Here is a 21363-nt window from a genome sequence, read left to right on the forward strand (position 1 = left end):
TTCAGATTGCTCGGAACTTATCCACGTTGCAAGCAATCTGTACGTGTTATCTAATTAGTAATTACTTATATTATAAAGAGGTTTGTGAGTTTGTCAGGTAGTAGCACAGAATAAAGATCATACAGAATGAGTGTTTACAAGCAGCGTGGTGAAGCCGGTGAAACCCATGATAACCCACTCACCTACCCTTGACATCCGCATATACAAACTTTATTCATAATTTGTTTTTCAAAATTTAACACAAACAACAATTACGTAAATTAATATAATAATCAATAAATTACCAAAAAAGTTTTTGTAAACAGTTTTTAAAATTGATGATGACACATTTTTCGTGATTAATATTGAATGTTACTGATGCAACGCTTCGTGTCGTAGTTTTTTTTTAATTGTGTATTTGGAGTGGCTACGACACCGTTCTGTTCCGCGCGCTCTATCTACCTATTTATTGATTAAACTGTAGGTAGTAGTAAATTCTGAACTACTTCTACCTGAACCGATTTTGAAAATTCTTTTTGTGCGGGAAAGATATGTAAAGGTGCTTGTGTGTACTTTAAAATGGATTTGTCTGTATTCTTAATAAAATAGTAGGGATTGTGTCTCTACAGAATATACATCATCATTAAAAGTCGATGGATGTCCACTGCTGAAGGACGACCTCTTGTGTGGACACTGGCCTCTCAACACAGTTTCAAACTTGTGTGAAAATAGACAATCGAAGGACAATTTTGAAGAGTCGAGTTTAGTATTTAGTACATGCTGTCTTAGGATTTACCAACATATAGGCTTTTACAATAAACATCTATATCTATACTATTATAAAGAGGTAAAGTTTGTGAACCAATTTTGAAAATTCTTTTGCCAATAGAAAACCACGATGTTTGTGAGTTTCTTAATCTTTATATTTATCCCCATATTTCAACGGGAACGGAGACTCCGCGTCTGCTGGTAGCAAATAAAAATGTGCTCTGATTAAAACAGCACATTTTTCATTTCAGTTTATAGCTCGGAAACGGCATAGCTTTATAAAATTTAACGTGTACTAAGAATAGGTAAAATTTTTGCAACAAACGTTTTGGTTTTTGAAAAGGTGAAACAATTTATAAGATATTATTTATAGTAAAATCGCAGCAACCTTAACGAGTTTCTAGAATTCTCAATTTCTCTTAGGTTAGGTTAGGACTCATACTAGGACGCTAAATTGGATGCTTGACGTTATGTACTTAAATGCGTATTGTACTCGTAATATGCCAAGGCCGTAGGTATTATTAATATGAAATGACGAAAAGCGAGCCTGATAAAAAACATCTGATAAGTATTTTATTTATCAGTGTATTTTGCGTTATAGACGCCTTGAACTTTGATTAATAATAATAATTAAACCGTTTCTGTATATGCAAATACCCGCGACTCCGTTCGCTTAAAAGTATATTTTTCACAAACGCCGCTGGAGCTAACCATACATTTTGGAATAAAAATGTATGTAACACGTATACCTACCTGCACTGAGTAACCAGAGTGAGTCTTTACAACTAACGTGTGAAGCCGGTAGGTACAACCTATAAAAAAAATCAAACATCAAACGTTTCCTTGACAACCGTCTAAACAAACTTCTATCATAATTTGTATTTCAAAATATAACAACAATTACGTAAATTAATATAATAATCAATACTCCATCTTATTTCTTTAGTTTTAGTGAACATGTTTTAAAATATTTAAAAACATAAGACCCCATTTTTCTTGAATAATATTCAAAATTACTAGATCGAAAGTTCCTGGCCGTAACTAACCGTATATTTATGTTGGACGGTTACGCGACATATTGCTGAAAAAATATCTAAATTACTTGGCAATACGTCTTTCCTGGTAGGGTCAGTAGTGGATTTACCAGCAGGCTAAGTTGGCTAAAGCCTAAGGCGGTTCTGTAATATTTCGTATTACAGAAATAAAGAAAAACATGATAAACGTAGAATACAAGTATTCATTTTCGTGACACTAACGTCTGTAATGTTACTGAACATCTTTAGTAACTATAGCATCTTTAGTAACATTACAAACTGTATCTGTATGTGGAAAAGCAATAGGGATGATGACAGTTTTTAAATTGTATTTAAATTAAGAGTATACTAATAGTAAAGCAATTTTGTAAAAGGAACAGGGTATCTGCGATCATTACTGTCGGAGATACAGGGATTTAAAGAGTCAGATTTGCGGCGCTGCTGATCCTGATCCCTGAAAAACGCCCCATACAAAATGGCTTGAAATAATGACGTCATAGGCAATGTAATGATCGTTAGATTTGTATGCGCGTTCAAACAAAATTACTAATATCTTTGTTATTTGTGCGTTTATGCTTATAGTTCCTATATTAAAAAATGTCACATTTAATGTAAGGAAGCTAAAAACTGTATGAGTTTTCATCTAATTACGATAAATTATTTTTAATAGTTTTGAAATTTTATAATCTCATTTATTTTCATTCTCATTACATTTATATATACATAAAAAGCAAAGATTGTCTGGATATTTTAATATCCAGACAATCTTTGCTTTTTATGTATAAATTAGTTAATATTGACCCTATTTACCCAAATCTATACTTATAATAAATCTGTAGAGAGGTCAATTCTGTACATGAAATATATTTCCAAAATAACTATCAGGGGGTGATTAGTGATCGATACTGATGCCAAAAATGCAATCAGTAAAATTTTTGTCTGTCTGTCTGTCTGTCTGTCTGTCTGTCTGTCTGTCTGTCTGTCTGTATGTTCTTTATAGAAACAAAAACTACTGGACGGATTTTAACGAAACTTGGTACAATTATTCAACATACTCCTGGGCAGGTTATAGTATACTTTTCATTACGCTACGATTAATAGGAGCAGAGCAGTGAAGAGAAATGTTGAGAAAACGGGAGAAGTTACTCAATTTGTTAAGCTTCCGTCGCGTGTACAGCCTTAATGGTTAAAGCTACATAGAAATCATGTAAGACGGAAATGTTCTCCTTAAAATTATCTATAAAAACACAACAGCATATATATGTCTATCTTTTATGGTTGACTCACAATAACACGTGTAACTCCCGATAGCTTAGCAGTTCGGAGCTTTCTAATTATATTTGTCTACTCTTATGTTTATAACACTCATCACTCATCCCTAATAAGAAAGTTAACATTATTACCTATTCAATAAAAAAAGAATCATAAAAATCGGTAAAGAAACACCAAAGTTACACATGAAATACGCTAAGCCATCGCGCGTGAATTCTAATTCATACTTTAAGGATTATTTTTGTGTAACGGTTATTGCGCTCGACGCGACTCGCGGTGGGAGGAATAAATAAAGAAGTGCAGCCTTAATGAGTAGGGTAGGGGTAGGGTAGGGTAGGGTAGGGGTAGTGTAGGGTAGGGGTAGGGCAGGGGTAGGGTAGGGTAGGGGTAGGGTAGTGGTAGGGTAGTGGTAGGGTAGTGGTAGGGTAGGATAGGGGTAGTTGAAAGTTTAAAACGACTTTCACGCGGACGAAGTCGCGGGCGTCCGCTAGTCCCTAATAAGAAAGTTAACATTATTACCTATTCAATAAAAAAAGAATCATAAAAATCGGTAAAGAAACACCAAAGTTACACATGAAATACGCTAAGCCATCGCGCGTGAATTCTAATTCATACTTTAAGGATTATTTTTGTGTAACGGTTATTGATTGCGCTCGACGCGACTCGCGGTGGGAGGAATAAATAAAGAAGTGCAGCCTTAATGAGTAGGGTAGGGGTAGGGTAGGGTAGGGTAGGGGTAGTGTAGGGTAGGGGTAGGGCAGGGGTAGGGTAGGGTAGGGGTAGGGTAGTGGTAGGGTAGTGGTAGGGTAGGATAGGGGTAGTTGAAAGTTTAAAACGACTTTCACGCGGACGAAGTCGCGGGCGTCCGCTAGTGTATCATAAAAATCAATATATTCAAACCTAGTCATCATCCCCATTAAGCAAGCTTGAAAAACTGCTAAATCCTCTGTAGAATATATATTACTTAATTGTATTTGTAAATCCGTCACTAGGTAGGGTGGTAACTGACGCTAAGAATAATCCATCCTCATGCTCTGATCCCCCGTCTAATAATAAAAGTCGAAAATCAGTTCAGCCGTTTTTGGGAGCACTTTGTTTTATGAATATCTGGACGACCAGTGTTTTATTTTAAAATTAGAGGTCACCCGTACGCGTGGTTTCGGTTTTTAACTAACCCCACAGGAACCATAGGAATATTACCGGGATAAAAAGTAGCTTGTATATTTCTCGATAACCTCCTTTATCTTCCAAAAGCTGACGCCGCGCAGTTTCACCCGCATGGTTCCTGTTCCCGTAGGAGTACGGGGATAATATATGGCCTATAGCCTTTCTCGATAAATGGGCTATCTAAAACAGAAAGAATTTTTAATACAAATAATAAAATCCTTTATTCAGCTAAAAAAAACAAATGAAAAAAATCAAGAAGAAATTACAAACCTATCAAATCAAGATACCTGCTTAAATTACAAAGTTCCTCTGTCTGTACTTAGTATAATAATATAATAAAGAAATTCAGCTGAAAGGGGAGCTGCCTCAGCTCGATACTACAGTTGAGAGCTGTAGTGCTGATTTTCAGGCATGACCCCAGGGTGAGCTCACGGACCGATCGGACATACTTTTGCGGCGTCGCTAACAATAATTATAAAATAATAAAATTATATAAAATAATATACGATTAGTAATAATAGGTACATATTAATCTTACATCATCAAGCTTAAAGAAAAGTTTAGGAGTATTAATAAATAATAAATAGAGGGGGGGGGGGGATACTAATAAAGAAAAAATGTATTGCAAAATATTGGTTTAATTTTTTTGTAGCTCTAAAAGATATACTTTAATTAATTTTTTGAAAACATATAGTTTTGGATACATTTTCGATTTTTCACGTTTTGGATTCGCGCTAATCTCAGGAAATACTGGTCCGATTTGAAAAATCGGAATCGGAGGAATCGGAGGAAATACTGGTCCGATTTGAAAAATCGGACCAGTATTTCCTTTTAGATTAGCGCGTTCAATCAAACAAACAAACTCTTTAGCTTTATAATATTAGTATAGATTAAAAGTCTCTCGATTGCAGCTTTTCAACGCCTGCGACTTCATCCTCGTTATGCCTAACCTACAATTAAGGTTTAGGTACTTAATTATTTGTACTTTTGATACCAAACACATGATCTTTTTATTTTATTTTCATTCTTTTATCTTTAGTCACTTTAATTAAATTAACGTCTCTTCTCTGTATTGCGTGCGTGTGTGTCAAATAAACTTCTTTCTCTCTCTCCTTTCTCTTCTTAAAATTACTCTTCTTTCTTTCTTACTTCTTATATTTGTGCATTTGGTAAGGTGCAGGCAAGGCAAATAAATACAGCTCAAAATAACATTTCATATTTCATCTATTATTGTGTAAAATTATTAAACATAATACTATTTTGAATATATTAAGAATACTACTATTAGGTACAATTATTTTAATCTCTCAAAATGTTTTGCTTACTCATATATTAAAGATTATACTTAAATATCTTATATTTTAATGGTTACTTGTACTTTTATAATTAATAATTCTTATTTAACTAAACGGAAAGTAATACTAATTTGGACTATTGTATACCAATTTACTAAAAATACTAATTGTATGACAATAGTCCATGGGTCATTTGAATCGAAGCTAATCAGGCGAATTGAATGTCAGTCCACCACCAGTTAAACTATTGAGACTACTGTAGACATTAACTGTTGTTCAGTATTCTTAGAGCCATCTCTTTGATTTTACTTCTACAAAGCTTCTCTGAAGACGTGTATGGTAGACTTTCACAGAATATTACGCCTCCGCGAAGTTCCTTTTTTGACGAAAGATTACCTGAAAAATGAATAGTTTAAAAACTAAGAAACACGCTTGATACCCATATCATGGAAGTGCATTTCAAATAGCCTGTCCGCCATCTTGGACGTCACGTTTTGCGGTGATATTGTAGGGACGTAACCGATCTATAGTATAAAATTATCATTGGAAATCACCCACAGTCAAAATTCAGTTCGTAACTCAAAAAATCCGATTTCACGGTCATTCGGGCTTAATCGTAGGAAGGTGACCCCGGTACTTACTCATAAAAATTATAATTAACTAAATTACAAGCGGTTGAGTAATTCGCAATCGCTTCGCTTCGCTCATAAACCAGTTAGATTATAAGTGAAGGCCGATAGCATCTTAAACAACTCTTATATACGTACCTGTTAGTACCACAGTCTACAATCCGGATGGCCAAAGACAGGACAAGAGAGCGAGACACAGTAAAAGTCAAAGTCAAGGAAGTGGACTTTCGTATTTGAGGAACACGACGACCTTTTTGACGGCCTTCGGTGGATTAACAAGATCCCCTGGCTGAATTGATTGAGGTTTTCTTAATTGGTCGAAGTCTAGCTGGTGGGAGGCTTCGGACGTGGCTAGTTACCCTACTGGCAAAGACGTACCGTAAAGATTTAGCGTTCCGGTACGACGTCGTGTAGTAACCCAAAGGGGTGTGGATTTTCATTCTACTCCTAACAAGAAGTTAGCCCGCATCCATTTTAGATTGCATCATCAAGGGCTAATTTGTAAAGAATTGTAAAAAAAAGATTAAAGGAGAGTTACCTACTTCTATACAACATTTATATGAAAAATCATCTCACTTGCTACCAATTCCTGGATCTCCTGTGCCGTCACGTCAGATCCCTTTTGTCTAACGACGCAAGCCAGCGGTCTCTGGCCATCGACGGGATCATCGATACCCACAACACAAACCTCTTTCACCCCTGGATGTTTCTGTATTACTTCCTCTAACTCTGTCGGTAATACCTGTAAATATACATAACAAATGTAAATAAATCAATACCCAATACATATAAATAAAATTAAAGTTGTTTTAGGTACTCTGTACCGAACGGGATATCCGTTCCCGTAAGTTCCCGTAGGTGGATAAAATATAGCATATGACACTCACAAAATATAACGTCTATTGGTAAAAGAATATTTAAAATCGGCTTAGTATATCCAGAGATTACCCGTACAACCTCAAAAACTTCACCTCATAAAGACTGCGCATAAACACTCAATGTAGCCACTAAAAAACACACAAATACTTTCAAATTGTGGGAATCGAACCCACGACCGCAGATACAAGGCAGGATCACTACGCCACGCCTGTTATCAGATTTTATGAACCCCTACTACCCCTGAACAAAACTGAAGTTGTAATCCTTTATACTAAAACTACATAAAATCATAGAACAAGTCCTATAACTTATCTAAAGGGTTCCGAACCTACGTCTGAATAATCATCAAATCAAATCATGCCCACTTGAATGGTGGTGACTGCATTTCCAAATTTATTTACCACTAGCGGACGCTCGCATGGAATTCAGTTTTTCACAAATCCCGCGGGATCCATGGATTTTTCCGGGATGAAAAGTAGCCTATGTGTTATTCCTTGCTGCCGTACTAAAGTTGCTAGCCATTCCTCCATTAATCGAATTTGTAACCTATTTAATTCTCTGCATCAAAATAATAAAGACATCAACCTTTTTAATTCTAAAACGATCTGCTTTCGTCGTAACGTTATAAACTCCCTGCGCAGGGAAGTTAATGATTAAGTGTAGGTACTTTACTTTATTTTTTATTTTTTTTTTAATATTAATTTGCTCTTTCTTCTTACAAATTTTTGCTTTCTTTATTTGTTTTATTTTTTGTGTTAATTGTAGTTTTTATTATTTTATAGTGTTTTTTTTTCTACTTATATACTAGAATTTCTGTGTCCACTGTACAAGCCAATTATTGATGTTTATGTTTTAAATCTGTATTTCCTGTATTACCATTTTTTTTATTATATTATGTAAATTATTTTGTGTGCATAAATGTTGTTGGCCTGTTTAAATAAAAAAAAATAAAAATAATAAAAAAATTCCAGAGTAAAATCTATTTCCATTCCAAATTTCAGCCAAATAGCTTCAATAGCCGCAGCATAAAAAGTAACAAACATACTTACACACTTACACACAAACTTTCGCCTTTACAATATTAGTGTGATGAGAAGGTAGAACAGGTAAGCACAAGTATGCCTTTCTGAGGTTACATATTTCTTTTGCCGTGAAGATACTTGGGCCATAAAGCCACAGTGCTAAAAAAATCCTCGAAAGTATTTCACCGCGGCTATATGACTCGACTGGTGACAAAAAGGTCTGGCTCATTTTTGTCTTGGCTTTTATATAGCTATTAGGATTAGTTAGTTTAAGTTCCTTATTGTATTATTTTCCAATGAAAAATAAAATATTAACTCACGTGTGAATTTCTGTACTTAATTAACATTTTAATTCTGTCCACAAAGTAATAGTTGTTGTTTTGGTCGCGATACAGTAAATCTCCCGTTTTGAAGTAGCCATCTTCAGTGAACGCCTGGGCAGTTTCCTCCGGGTCTTTGTAGTATTCCTAATGAAAAACACCTGTTATTGACTTTCTTTTTAGGGTTCCGTAGTCAATAAGGAACCCTTATAATTTCCAGGCCAAACCCCATGTACGTCCGTCTGTCCATCTGCTGTTTAACACCTACTAGAAAGCTTTAATCTAGCATGAGTAGGTTATACATTAAGCGCGCGGATAAAATCGTAAAGTAAAATCTCGAAAAATTTTGCAGATAAACATTACATAAACTCAGGATTCTTCATTTACTCAATCGACAGACATAAACATCATCATCATATCAGCCGATGGACGTCCACTGCAGGACATAGGCCTTTTGTAGGGACTTCCAAACACCACGATACTGAGCCACCTGCATCCAGCGAATCCCGGCGACTCGTTTGATGTCGTCAGTCCACCTGGTGGGGGGTCGGCCAACACTGCGCTTACTAGTGCGGGGTCGCCATTCCAGCAACGTCCATCGGCAACGTTGAGCTATGTCGGTGACTTTAGTTCTTCTGCGGATCTCCTCATAAGAGACATAAACATGCATAGGTAATATGTGGAGATGTAAGAAAAAGAAAGTAGGGCACCGTACAAAATGCGGATGACTAACCGAGAAGCTAAGCCCTTTAGCCCAAATTTCGCCTGTCACGTTCGCCTCTTTTATTTCTTCACCAGTGTCTGGATTCACCAACTGAAATTAACACAAACTATAAAATATAAAATTTTGGTACCTTCAACGGCCAAACCTTAGTGGCCAAGTGCGGAAAAGGCCCAGGAAAAGAAAGAAGAAAATATTCAATGATGAGTTTTCGAGAAAAGTTATAGGGTGCACCGAAGTCTAAAATGGTTTGGAAGGAAAAAGACCCAACATCAATTGATTGTTACGTTCATAATTTTGTCTGTGAATATCACACACGCCAAGTTTGAGTCATGAATAAATAAACATTTTGATAGAACCAAGTTAATATAAGTAAGGTAAAAAGAAGTTTTAATTTAATTTAAGACTAAAGTGTTTTTCAGTTAGCATGGGTAATGTGACAGTTGCTTGAATGACGTTCATAATACGTACTATTATCGTGAATCGCGGCAAACTTTCAAGTTTTGCAACCTTACCCATATGCTATCTAAAAAACACTATAGCGGACGATTTCGTCAGCTGCTGCTGATTAAAATTGAATTTTTCACCAATACCGCGAGTAGGATTTTTTTAGTTTAAAAGTGTCTTAATTTGTTAACCTTCTTTGTCTCCCAGTGAAATCCCATTGAAATCGGTCCTGCCGTTTCAAACAGCCGGGACAAACTGACAAACAAATTTTTAAAAAGCATGTTTGTGTATTAGTATCGTGCAATCAATAACACTTAATAATGCTTGAGCATTTGAAAAAACTTAGTTATTTTAAAACAAACAAGACCAAAAAACAGACAAGACCAACGTTTATTTATGACTTTTTATTATAAAATTAGAGGTTTATTTTTTAGTGGCAATAAGTAACAATATCGCCCTTAGAACTATAGAGACCTAATCCAAAATTTTTAGACATACCCATCGTCTGTTAATAAAAAAATCGTGTAAAAGGAGTGTATACAGTGACCTAATCTTTATTCGATGTTTTGCAAAAACTTTTTTTGCATTAGGTCTCGATAATTCTAAAGGTGCGATATGTAGCTATTTTACTAATAATACCTTTATACTGTACATGTCTACAGGTACTCCACAACTGCCAGGCGGAGCGAATGGGCTGAACGCCAGGATTGGCCCAAGCATTTCGGTTTGACCATAAGCTTCTATAATCATACACTTTTTGTCTAGGAGTTTCTGAAACAAAGTAAAAAGTCAGTTCGAATAATAAAACCATAACCATGACATCTTTTCCATTGATATATTTTTTTTCATTTTTTACCAGTTAGCCCTTGACTACAGTCTCACCTGATGGTAAATGATGATGCATTCTATGATGGAAGCGGGCTAACTTGTTAGGAGGAGGATGAAAATCTACACCCCTTTCGGTTTTTACACGACATCGCTTGGCGATACGACTTTACTGGTAGAGTGGTAACCAGCCAGACCTGGACGAATTAAGAAAACCTCAATCGGCCCAGTCGGCGATCGAACCCAGGACCTCCGTCTTGTAAATACGCCACGGAGATCGTCAACCATAAGTTGAAGTTGTTTTTATATAGGTACTCGTACATACAAGCAAAAGCTTCAACCAACACTATAATATGAACCTTTCGCTTGTTTATTGCATCGAGGGTCAAATACAGAAGGCAGTTGTTGATCGATACTATAGATAAAGCTGTGAGAAAGACAAAAAGAAAGAAAGAAAAAAACATTTATTCCAAAAATTGTGCCACACTTAACAACTTAACATCATATTTAAATAACAATTTAATTTTACAATAGGCATAACCTTGAAAAAAGATCCAGCTCAGCATTATGCTGCATGTACCAAGCAAATAGGACACACAGCGCTGATTTTCAACTGAAGACCTTGATCCAGGTGACACCACGGTAATGCATAGTTTCCAGAGTGTGGAGGTTGAGGAGGAGGAGGAGGAGGAGGAGGTTGGTCACTCTTCCTGACTTGGGAACCCTCGGTGGCCGAATTCAACACTTGCTTGTCCGATTTATTAAAATAAGATGGATTATTTACCTTAAATTCTGTAAGAACATCAAGATATATCTTAGATCCCGCAACAGAAATGCTTTCGAAACAAGTTAGATCGACTTCATCTTTCCTTGCTAGCAGACATGCAATCATTGCGGGACTGAATAAAGTTGATTCAGGCTGAAAAAATATAATTATTCATAATCAGGTATTACACAAAGAAATAGAAGACACGTTTGTCTTGACACAGAACAGCTAAACTAGCTATATATACCGCCGTATCAGTCGTCTCAATGATACGGGGCTCCCGGACTACAGGAGCCACTTACGTGTGAAAGCAAAAATTAGTAGTACAATGCAATCCACAATCTCACTTTATCTGTTGCTTCCCGAAAAAAAAAACAAAAAAGCTGTAGTTTTCACTTCAGAAATTACAAAAGTTAAAAAAATCGGTTTTTTTCCCAGTGTATTATGTATTCTGTGCCCGGGTTAAGCGTACGCCCAATACATATTTATTTTAAATGAGTTACCTTGAAAAAAAGATTATAGTTTTTTTTTTTTTTTTTTTTATAAACATTAGTTATTTTTATTGCCCTTTATCGGTATGGCAGATACTTATCTTTATATAAATACTTAGCAAGATCAGCAGATAATCTTTTATACCGTACAATAGAATGACGAATAAAATATATAAATTAAAACTAATTACACAGTATATTAAATTTAAATTTAAAATACTGTGTAAATTAACAGATTTGGCATAAATTTATAGATTTTAAACATTTTTGTTATTTTTGTGAGAAATCTTTATCCTTCATTTGGGTCCCTAACAAATTTTGATACAGGGCCCCTCCAAAGCAGGCTACGCCACTGACACAGAAATTAGTTTAGGCTTAAGAGAGAAAGGTCCAGACAGAACAGGTACCTATTTAAGTACTTGGTTAATTGGTATACTACTTTTTTTCATTTATTGAAATTAGAAAGAAAGAAAAACTCCTTATTAGAGCATTATGCCACACAACAAAATTTGTTTTTTTAATCGGCAGAACATTATCCTGCGTTATGTGGCATAACCCAGTAAATTTGTTAGTGAAGTATGATGATGATGATAAAGTTGAGTAGGTACCTCGAATCATACCCCACTTATAAGGCATTAATTACATCACAACAATATATACGAGTATACTATAAATAACGGACCCTGTGAAGCTTCCCTACCCAGCGCCGTCCCGAAGTAAATTTTAAAATGAAGCGAGATCCAATTATGGCGCCTCTCCTGTTTGCTCCTAATAATATGCAGATACCTATACCAAATTATGAATGTAAAGTAAGAATAGAACGAAGATTTCGACCATACTCTGGGGTGACCAATTGAAAATCTGGCCCAGTACCGTCTACGGTTGAGTAGGATTATCATTTAGGCGCTCTCTAGGATTTGGCGCCTGGAGCGACTGCTCCGTTCGCCGGATGAACGGGCCGGCCCTGTCCCTACCCTACCCTACCCTCCCCTATCCCTAACCTACCTTACCCTTATCTAACCCATTTTCTGTCTATATGTTTATCTTTGGAATGGCTGGGCTGGGCCGATCTGACTTTAAGTTCGTGGGACTGTCACTGAAAGATAGAGGAGATCACTCTAACTTGCTTTTTATCCCTGTAAATCTATGGTTTCTGCGAAATTTGTCAAAAGAATATCACGCAAACGAAGTCACGGGCATCCGCTAGTCTATTTTAAGTAAAAAATGATTATCATGATGACTCGTTTAGTTCTCAAAGTTGTAGGTACCTACATGAAGTTTTATTAGTAGGCACGTGAGATAATAGCTGTACGAGTAATTGCAGAGGCCAAGGTGATTTAGGGAAAAACAAACGGAATTACATCATAATCAATGATGTTAAATGTTAGATTTGTTACTAGCGCATGATAAATGAGGCGCTCAAAAGAAGAAATTTATACACAACTCAATGTTAGTTGTGGTCAATAACGAAGATTATTCAAGCAAATAGTACCTAAATATCGTCTACAATATCGAGTTGTGTGTTCAGGAGGTGTAAAAACTATATGTATAATATACATAAATATATAATGGAATTAAAGACAAAATTGTGCATGTGTGCGCTCAGTGTTGTAGCCTATTATTCGGATCACTGTTTGCGGTGATTTTGTATTGACGTAACCGATCTATAGTATACAAAATTATCATTGATCATAATCCTACAAGTTGTATTACATAACACGCCCCATCAACTCGTACGAGAAACATAATGCATCGTTTTTGTTTGGACATAATATAATACTCATGTTTACTAATTACCTGTTTGAATTTTTGCGAACGTTGTGTCGGTATCGTTCTGAGAAATTATACTTGTTACGGCAAATGTTTGATGTCATTCTGGTCTATTACAGAAAATCATCATCATCATCATTAACTACCCATATTCAGCTCACTGTTGAGTACGAGTCTCCTCTCAGAATGAAAAGTTTTAGGCTTATAGACCACCACGCAGGCCCAATGCGGATTGGCAGACTTCACACGCGTAGAGAATTGCGAAAATTCTCAGTTATGCAGGTTTCCTCACGATGTTTGTGTGAGACACGTGTAATTTCTTAAATTGTACTTAGGTGAAAAGTTAGAGGTGCATGCTCCGTACCGGATTTGAACCTACACCCTTTGAATCGAAGGATGAGTCATATCCACTGAGCTAACAATAGGATATACTTTGCTAGTTTCGTCTTTATTTAAAGTACGTAATCGCTTATCAACCACCGAATTTAGGCAAATATCTTACAAAGTACGGAACACTCGGTGGGCGAATCCGACTTGCACTTGTCTGGTTTTCATACTTCTAAGAACAATAATTATTGTTATTTAGGCGTAAAATAACCTGTTCGCACATAGTCAACCACCTTGCGTCCATAATAAATAAAATAACGTTATTCACATTGTATTTTTTTAAACATAACCATGATAATATAATGAACCCTTTAAATTGATACCCATATTGTAGTATTGGAAAAAAATAATTTTCCTCACCTCGAGTCTATAGCGTCTCACAGTCGTCATGTTGATTTTGTTTTATTAATTATACTTATATAAATGCACTTAGGTTATTACGACAAATATAACGATATCTTAATTACGTTAATCCGTTCAGCGGTTTGGAAGATATGAGGCAATAAATAATGTTACATACGTACATACATACATACTGGATACGCACCAAAACATAACCTTTCTTGGCAGTCGGGTAAGTTATAAAAAGTACTTACTTTATACTTGTTTATAATGTCTATAACATGGTCCAAGTTGTCTGGTATAGAAGTCTGCAGTAGAGTGAGGCCTTCGACTGTAGACATTGTCAACGTGACATATTTGGATATCCAGTTAACTGGTGACAGAGCCAAAATCTTCTTGGTCGATTCTTTCCTTAAAATAGTAGATTGTTACACAAGGGGCTAAAAAGACCCATTGTATACGAGGTTTTTTTAGGGCACGATCCCTAAGGTGAGGGCCACTAAATAGAAACCGAGTTTATAATGGATTTAGCCCCGCGTGTTACACTATACTTTTCACTACGAAAAGCTGAAACCGGTAAGTGCCTCTCTGTCTCAGAGTTACATAATTATTCCTTTTGCCGTGGAGACCATTGGCCCAAAGAGTCGCAATGCCAAAAAATGTCTCCGGATCATTTCACCGCGGCTAGTCGCCTCAACAGGTGACAGAAGGGCTGGCTCATTTTTTGCGCAAAGGATCAGCCTGGCTGTCCAGCGCAGAAATGCAGCCAGTAATCTTGCCACCATTCCATGATTTTTATAGTTAATAGGATAAGTTAGCTTAAGTTCCTTATTGGGTTTTTTCCATAAAAAAAAAATATTGTATTCAATTCATAATACTCATATATCTTTTACAGATAGTAAAACGAATCATAAAAATACTCATAAAAAAGGCTTTTATACCTGATTGTCTACTTAAACGATTAATTGTGAATTGTAAATGTTAAACACCTTAGTACGTATTATAGGTATTCAGAAATGAATAAATCTATAGATTTTTTATATAATATAAAGGTTAGTATATTTTATATTGTGAATACAAATCATCCAAGTAGAAAAAATTCCAACAATTATTGTTGTTTTATCTTAAGGCTAGCATATGATTTTCCAGAAAAAATATCGATACAAGCTGTGTCAAATTTGCAGTTTTGATTTTTGTTATCTATTCATGAAAGAATAAAAATTCAGGCTGAACAAATTTGGCAAATATTTCATAGCATGAATTGTTATATAAGACACTTTCCATATGTCTGTCAGTCTGACCACGTGTCGCCCACAACAAGTGCCAATCCGCTTTGAATTTAATTTTAAATTATATTCAACAGTTGCTATTTTAAATAATAATACATAGTGTATAATGGTTAAATTAATTACAATTTCCTATTGCATACTATTATAATGTGTGAAGGTGGAAGCTGGTCCAATGGCCTCCAAGCGTCTTTGTCATTAAGTCTGAAAAATTGCGCTGCAGTTGCAATCATTGTGCTGAGGCAGTAACCTATTTAGCTGGGGCATAGATAAGATTACAAAATAGAACAATACATTATACGTAGAGATAAGAGAAAAAAATCGTTCAAATGATGCAGTCACCTTTTAGCTTTTCTTCTTTCTTTAAATTTAAAAGTGAAACTCATCACGGAGTCTGGAAATCCGCTTGACGTAGGTACAAAGTTGAGATTTGGCAGGAAGGTAGTTAATAGTTAGTGGACATCTGCTAAACCCCATATTGCGAAAGCCGAGAGAGTCAGATTAACGCGACCAACAAACAATCAGTTTTATCGGATGTCAAGCCGTTAGCTCTGAAGGCATGTGAGCTTACTTGATGTTGCAGACATAAGGGCGGATGAAGTAGCGGGCCTCTGGTAGTTTATAGGTACTAATTAGAGATGCGCCAAGTAACACTTTTGCCGAGTAACGAGTACCGAGTTTTACTCGGTTAAATTTTTTTTCACCGAGTACTCGGCCGAGTAACTCGATTGAATCAAATTCCCATTTCGCGCGTGTAAACAAGGATAATTCAATTCAATTCAATTCAAAATTGTTTTTTTCAAGTAGGCTTAGTTTACAAGCTTTAAGTTTAGTTTCTTTAGAAACGTTAAGTTTGACTATTTGTAGTCGCTCAGAAGGCGCAGTCTCCTGTTGAGAAGAGCGACAGAAAACTCAACAACTTTTAAATCTTTCATTTTAATTATATTAAAATTTAACTGAGATTTTCAAAGATTTCCTAAATTACTAATACTTTTTGATTAACACTGTTGTTATAATTATATGTAGGTACCTAAATAATGCTTTTCTTAAACAAGGTATACTCGACATTCACTGACCGAGTTATTCGGCCGAGTTATCAAAAAACAAAAAAATATCAAAAAATCCGCCGAGTATGCCGAGTACCGAGTATCAACCGAGTACTCGGCTCATCTCTAGTACGAATATTATAAAAAAAGTTTGTATAGTAAGTACTGTGGGGGTAATCTCTGATCTACTGAACCGATTCTCGAATTCTTTTATCACTAGAAAGCCACGTCATTTGTGAATTTCATACGCCATATTTTATCCCCATATTCACAGAAAGAAAACCACGGGGCACTGACTAGTATTAAAAAAAAATAACTATCCAACGTTCTACAGGAGCTAACATGTTTCATTTATTTTGGGTAACCGTTAGGTAATAAACACACATATGTGTGTTTATTACCTAACGGTATAACTATAATACATACACAGCCTGAATAATTTAGTGGTAAAGGAATTGGACGTTTCACCGAGGAGTGGTAGTTCAATCCCCACCCGTTGGACTATTATTATACCTACTCCTAACAGTCTTCTCTAGCTAGTTGGAGGGAATGGGAAATATATCATTGAATAGGTAGGTACTTACCGTTCTTGGCTGGTTGATTTGTACTGCAATTGCTTGAGCCATAACTGTTTGAGCAGCACCGGCCGGTGCTTGATCGCAGCGAATTTCACTTTGCCCGAAGTGCCACTGGTGCTAACGAGGAAGGCGTATATTTTCTCTTGGTCAAAGTCTGCTATCCTGCAAAATGTGATGGTACCAATGATTTTAAAGTATTAGATATGGTACTAGCGCATCGAAACTGAGGCGAACAGTTACCCAATTCAGAGTCTCCGAGGAGACATCTTTAGAGAGTCGTTTTGCCCATTTTGCTTCTGCAATCGGACCCCATCAGGCGATGCTTCTGCGCTCGCCATAAGCCCCTGGCCCCCTGGTGAGGTCCCGATAAGAAGCCCACGGCACTTACACAATCGAAAAAAACAGATCGCACAGTCACAGATAAAGCGCTTAACTAGTTTAAGCTTCTTTACGATTGTTTGTGTTCTTTGGGATTCAATTTAAATACCTAGTCAAACAAACAGTGAGAACAGTATCTACGTCACGCCTGGCGCCATTTTAAACATACTACATATTTTAGTACAAAAATGGATGTGGTAAAGGTATTTAAAACTGTTCGAGGCCATATTTTTCTGTCTCATTGGTCCTGTGGTTGAATCTTGTAATTCTGGGTTCGAGTTTGGTATCAAAATCAATTGACATCTTGTTCAAGAATGCTCGAAAAATAACGAATATTCCGTAGCGTGCGCGACATATTTGGGATCAAGATTGGGAGCAGTATGATATCTACGTCACGTTGTCGTCCTGCCAGTAGCGCGTCACCGCTTTGTCCAGTGGTGTAACTATACGGTAGCAGGGCAGGCATAATGCCACGGGCCCATGGCTCGAAGACGTTCCTATCCTGTGAGGACGAAAGCCAAAAGTAAAAGTTTAAAAAACATAAGTGACTATTTGTCTGGCCCCATCCTCTGAATTCCTCACTGACCTCATTGGTATAGTTACGTTACTGGTAACCACTTTCTTCTGAAAACTTTACCTGTTCAGATAAGTTAGTGGTTCGTACAAGACATATGAACAATGAGCGGAGCATATACTCGTAGATCGAAGAGCCGATGAACGTTGGAGACGAAGGCTCAAAGACACGTTGTTTTTAAGTTCTTAAAATAGGCCACTGTCCAGGTGTGAACTTCCATCAGCTGACTGCACGACATATTGTGCAAACATGACGACATTTATTGCACAGCATATTGAGCATATACGATGACATTGATTGTACGGCATATGGTACATACACGACGACATTGATTGCACAACATATTGTGTATACAAGACAACATTGATTGCACGACATATTGTGCATCCATGACGACATTTACTGCTCAACATGTTGTGCAAATACAACGACATTGATTGTATGGCATATTTTACATACACAACGACATTGATTGCACGACATATTGTGCATACACGACGGTATATGCACAATATGTCGTGCATCAATGTATCAATGCACGGTAACGGTAACAATGAAAAAATACTTACTCAAAATCATCCTCGGACCCTTGTCTGTAGTACATCTCTAAAAACTTTTGCATGGTGCACTCTCCTTCGTCAAAAGTCACCAGTTTAACATCCAGCCCGAGGTCCGCTGCAGCCTTCGCGTAAACGTCGTGGGATTCATTTTGGCAAAACGCTATTCTTGGACTCGTTAATTTTAAAAGCGCCCGCACTTCCTCTGAAAAGAAAAAGACGTTCATTATTTTTAGCAAAACAAGAATTCTAAGAAAAATTCTTATTATAACAAAGGCTTTTTTAAAGTTTGAGCTTATAAAATTATTATAGCTTGAACAGAAATATGAAAAACATGGATATGGGGCGCCACGTTTTTAGGCGTCTGTGCTTGGTAAGTAAATTACAAAAAAAAGTTTTATTTGTGTTTTTCGCAACATTATCTTTCCAGTCAGGTTTTTTCTTGTTCTATAAGAAGTAAGTTCTCACTTGATGTTGATTGATGAAGCAGTCCAAGAAGGAAGCGGCTAAGTTAGCCGCTTCCTTACAATTGGTGAAAGAAACGTGAAAACTGAAGTGGTACAATTTTATTCTACCCATACTTTGACGGTTTCTATACGCGGCATCGTACCGGAACGTCGCTTTAGGCTTGGGCGCTTTGGTGGTTCGTCTTTGCCCGTAGGGTGCTGGTATATAGCCACGACCGAAGAATTTTAATGTGGCGCTACATGCGTAGGCACATTAACACCGTGTCATATCAGAGAGACATAATCAAGACCGGGAGCCGCAGCAGACAAAGCTGAAACCGGTAAGTGGCACAAGTATGCCTCTCTGATTGAGAATTCCTCTGTTCCTTTTGCCATGGAAGACCCTTGGACCATAGAGTTCTAGAAAAATTTCTCCGAATGATTTCGCCGCGGCCAGTTGCCTCGGAGACAGAAGGGTTGGCTGTGGAAGTTTTATTTAAACAACTTACCATATTTAAAATAGGGATCGACGCCAACAATTGGTAAACCGTTAAACAGTGCTGCGTAAAACGGTATGCAAAGGTCCAAATGGTTGGGTCCGCTTATAGCGACGACATCTCCCGGGCTCAGACCAAACGCTCTCAGCGCTTGCGCTAATCTGATGGAGCGATTCAATACTGATCCGTAGCTCTCTTCTTCACCTGTCGCTGCATCGATCTGGACATATTAAAAGATGATCATTATCCACCCATATTCGACTCACTGCTGAGCCCAAGTCTCCTTTCAGAATGAGAGGAGTTAGGCCAATAGTCCACCACGCTGGCCCTATTCGGATTGGCAGACTTCACACACGCAGAGAATTAAAAAAATTCTCTGGTATGCAGGTTTCCTCATGATGTTTTTCCTTCACAGTTTGAGACACGTGATATTTAATTTCTTAAAATGCACACAATTGACAAGTTTGAGGTGCATGCCCCGGACCGGATTCGAACCCACACCCTCCGGAATTGGAGGCAGATGTCATATCTACTGCGCTCATTAAAAGATTTATTGTTATTTAAATAGATGTGAATGGATTATATAGTCACTTAGATTTATCTACTTAAAACTACCTTCAAAGTCGGTGCCTTTGTGTATAATTTTTTTATTTGTCGTTTTGTAATTTTCCATTGATTGTGCACCTATTTGTGGAAGGTACACTCTACAGTTCACCTTTGTATGTTCCAAAGAGTAAATTAATATATTTAGTATGTTCTCTTACTTTAATTTCTTATGGACACGACCATATAGAATAAATCACGCCTGACGTTATTAGAAAATTTCTTGACAAGAAAAATATAAGCCAAAGACTCGAACCTTCGACCTAACTAACCGTAAACGAACACTGGTACTAGGTACTCGTTTACACAAACCACAAGGTTCAACAACATCGGCGTGTTATAAATAAATCTGTCACAGTAACATACTTTATAAGATAAAGATAAATATACTTTATTTGCACACCACAAAGACAAAAACAAGTGAAATAAAAAACAAATTAGGAAGAGATCAGCATACAAAAGGCGGCCTTATCGCTAAGTAGCGATTTCTTCCAGGCAACCTTCGGTTTAGGAAAACTTAAGGACATCAGCAGGTGGCGTAAAACAAAAATAACCATAGTATTAGTAATACACATACATACAAATAATTTACATCCTAATACATAAACAATATTACACAAATACCTACAATATTGAATAAAATACATATCAAAATATACTAATAAATACCTTATATTGAAAAAAATAATATATACAGATCGACTTTACTGCACCAGATAATGAGACTTTACCGCATTTTTAAAAATATCACGATTTTATCACGAGTTTTAAAATTAAAATAGCTTTCTTCCATAGACAATGTAGACTCAAGGCAAAAACAAATGACAGGGACATCTTACGAGATATAGTTTGTGAGGGCTAATCTCTGGATCTACCGAACCGTTTTCAAAAATTATTATACCAATAGAACGTACGTTACTTGTGAGTATCTTAAGCTATATTTATTCCTCATATTCCCACGGGCACGGGAACTACAAGAGTAATACCGAGCGTTAGCTAGTTTGTCATAAATTAAAACGTACATACCTGAAAAACAATATTTTCGTGACGACGAAAATTGTCAAACGCTAAATGTCCGAGATGATAATTAAGCGGAACTTCCTCTTCGAGACCCATAGCTAATACGTTAATAATATACTCGTACGAGATAAAAACACTTGTCTCGCTCGCTTCTCGACTGAACTGCGAATGAGTTAAGACACTTGTCAAGAACTGTACCCACCAGTTACGAAGTAATTGTGAGAGGTTGGCATACAAGTATACTAGCGGATACGTTCATTAGGT

General features: G+C 36.6%; 1 protein-coding gene across 1 annotated transcript; it reads right to left on the reverse strand.

Annotated features, from left to right (window-relative positions):
• Positions 1 to 5473: 5473 nt before the first annotated feature.
• On the reverse strand, positions 5474 to 21363 carry LOC112046026 (luciferin 4-monooxygenase-like). The gene is made up of 11 exons (XM_024082471.2): positions 21106 to 21363; positions 19489 to 19696; positions 18546 to 18738; positions 17031 to 17186; positions 14369 to 14525; positions 11143 to 11277; positions 10173 to 10304; positions 9099 to 9179; positions 8366 to 8512; positions 6721 to 6886; positions 5474 to 5911 (listed from the first exon to the last, which is right to left on the reverse strand). The coding sequence occupies exons 1-11, from the start codon at positions 21193 to 21195 to the stop codon at positions 5781 to 5783; spliced, it is 1596 nt and encodes a 531-aa protein (XP_023938239.2). The 5' UTR covers positions 21196 to 21363; the 3' UTR covers positions 5474 to 5780.

Source organism: Bicyclus anynana, chromosome 8 (assembly GCF_947172395.1).
Source record: "Bicyclus anynana chromosome 8, ilBicAnyn1.1, whole genome shotgun sequence".
Lineage (NCBI taxonomy): Eukaryota > Metazoa > Arthropoda > Insecta > Lepidoptera > Nymphalidae > Bicyclus > Bicyclus anynana.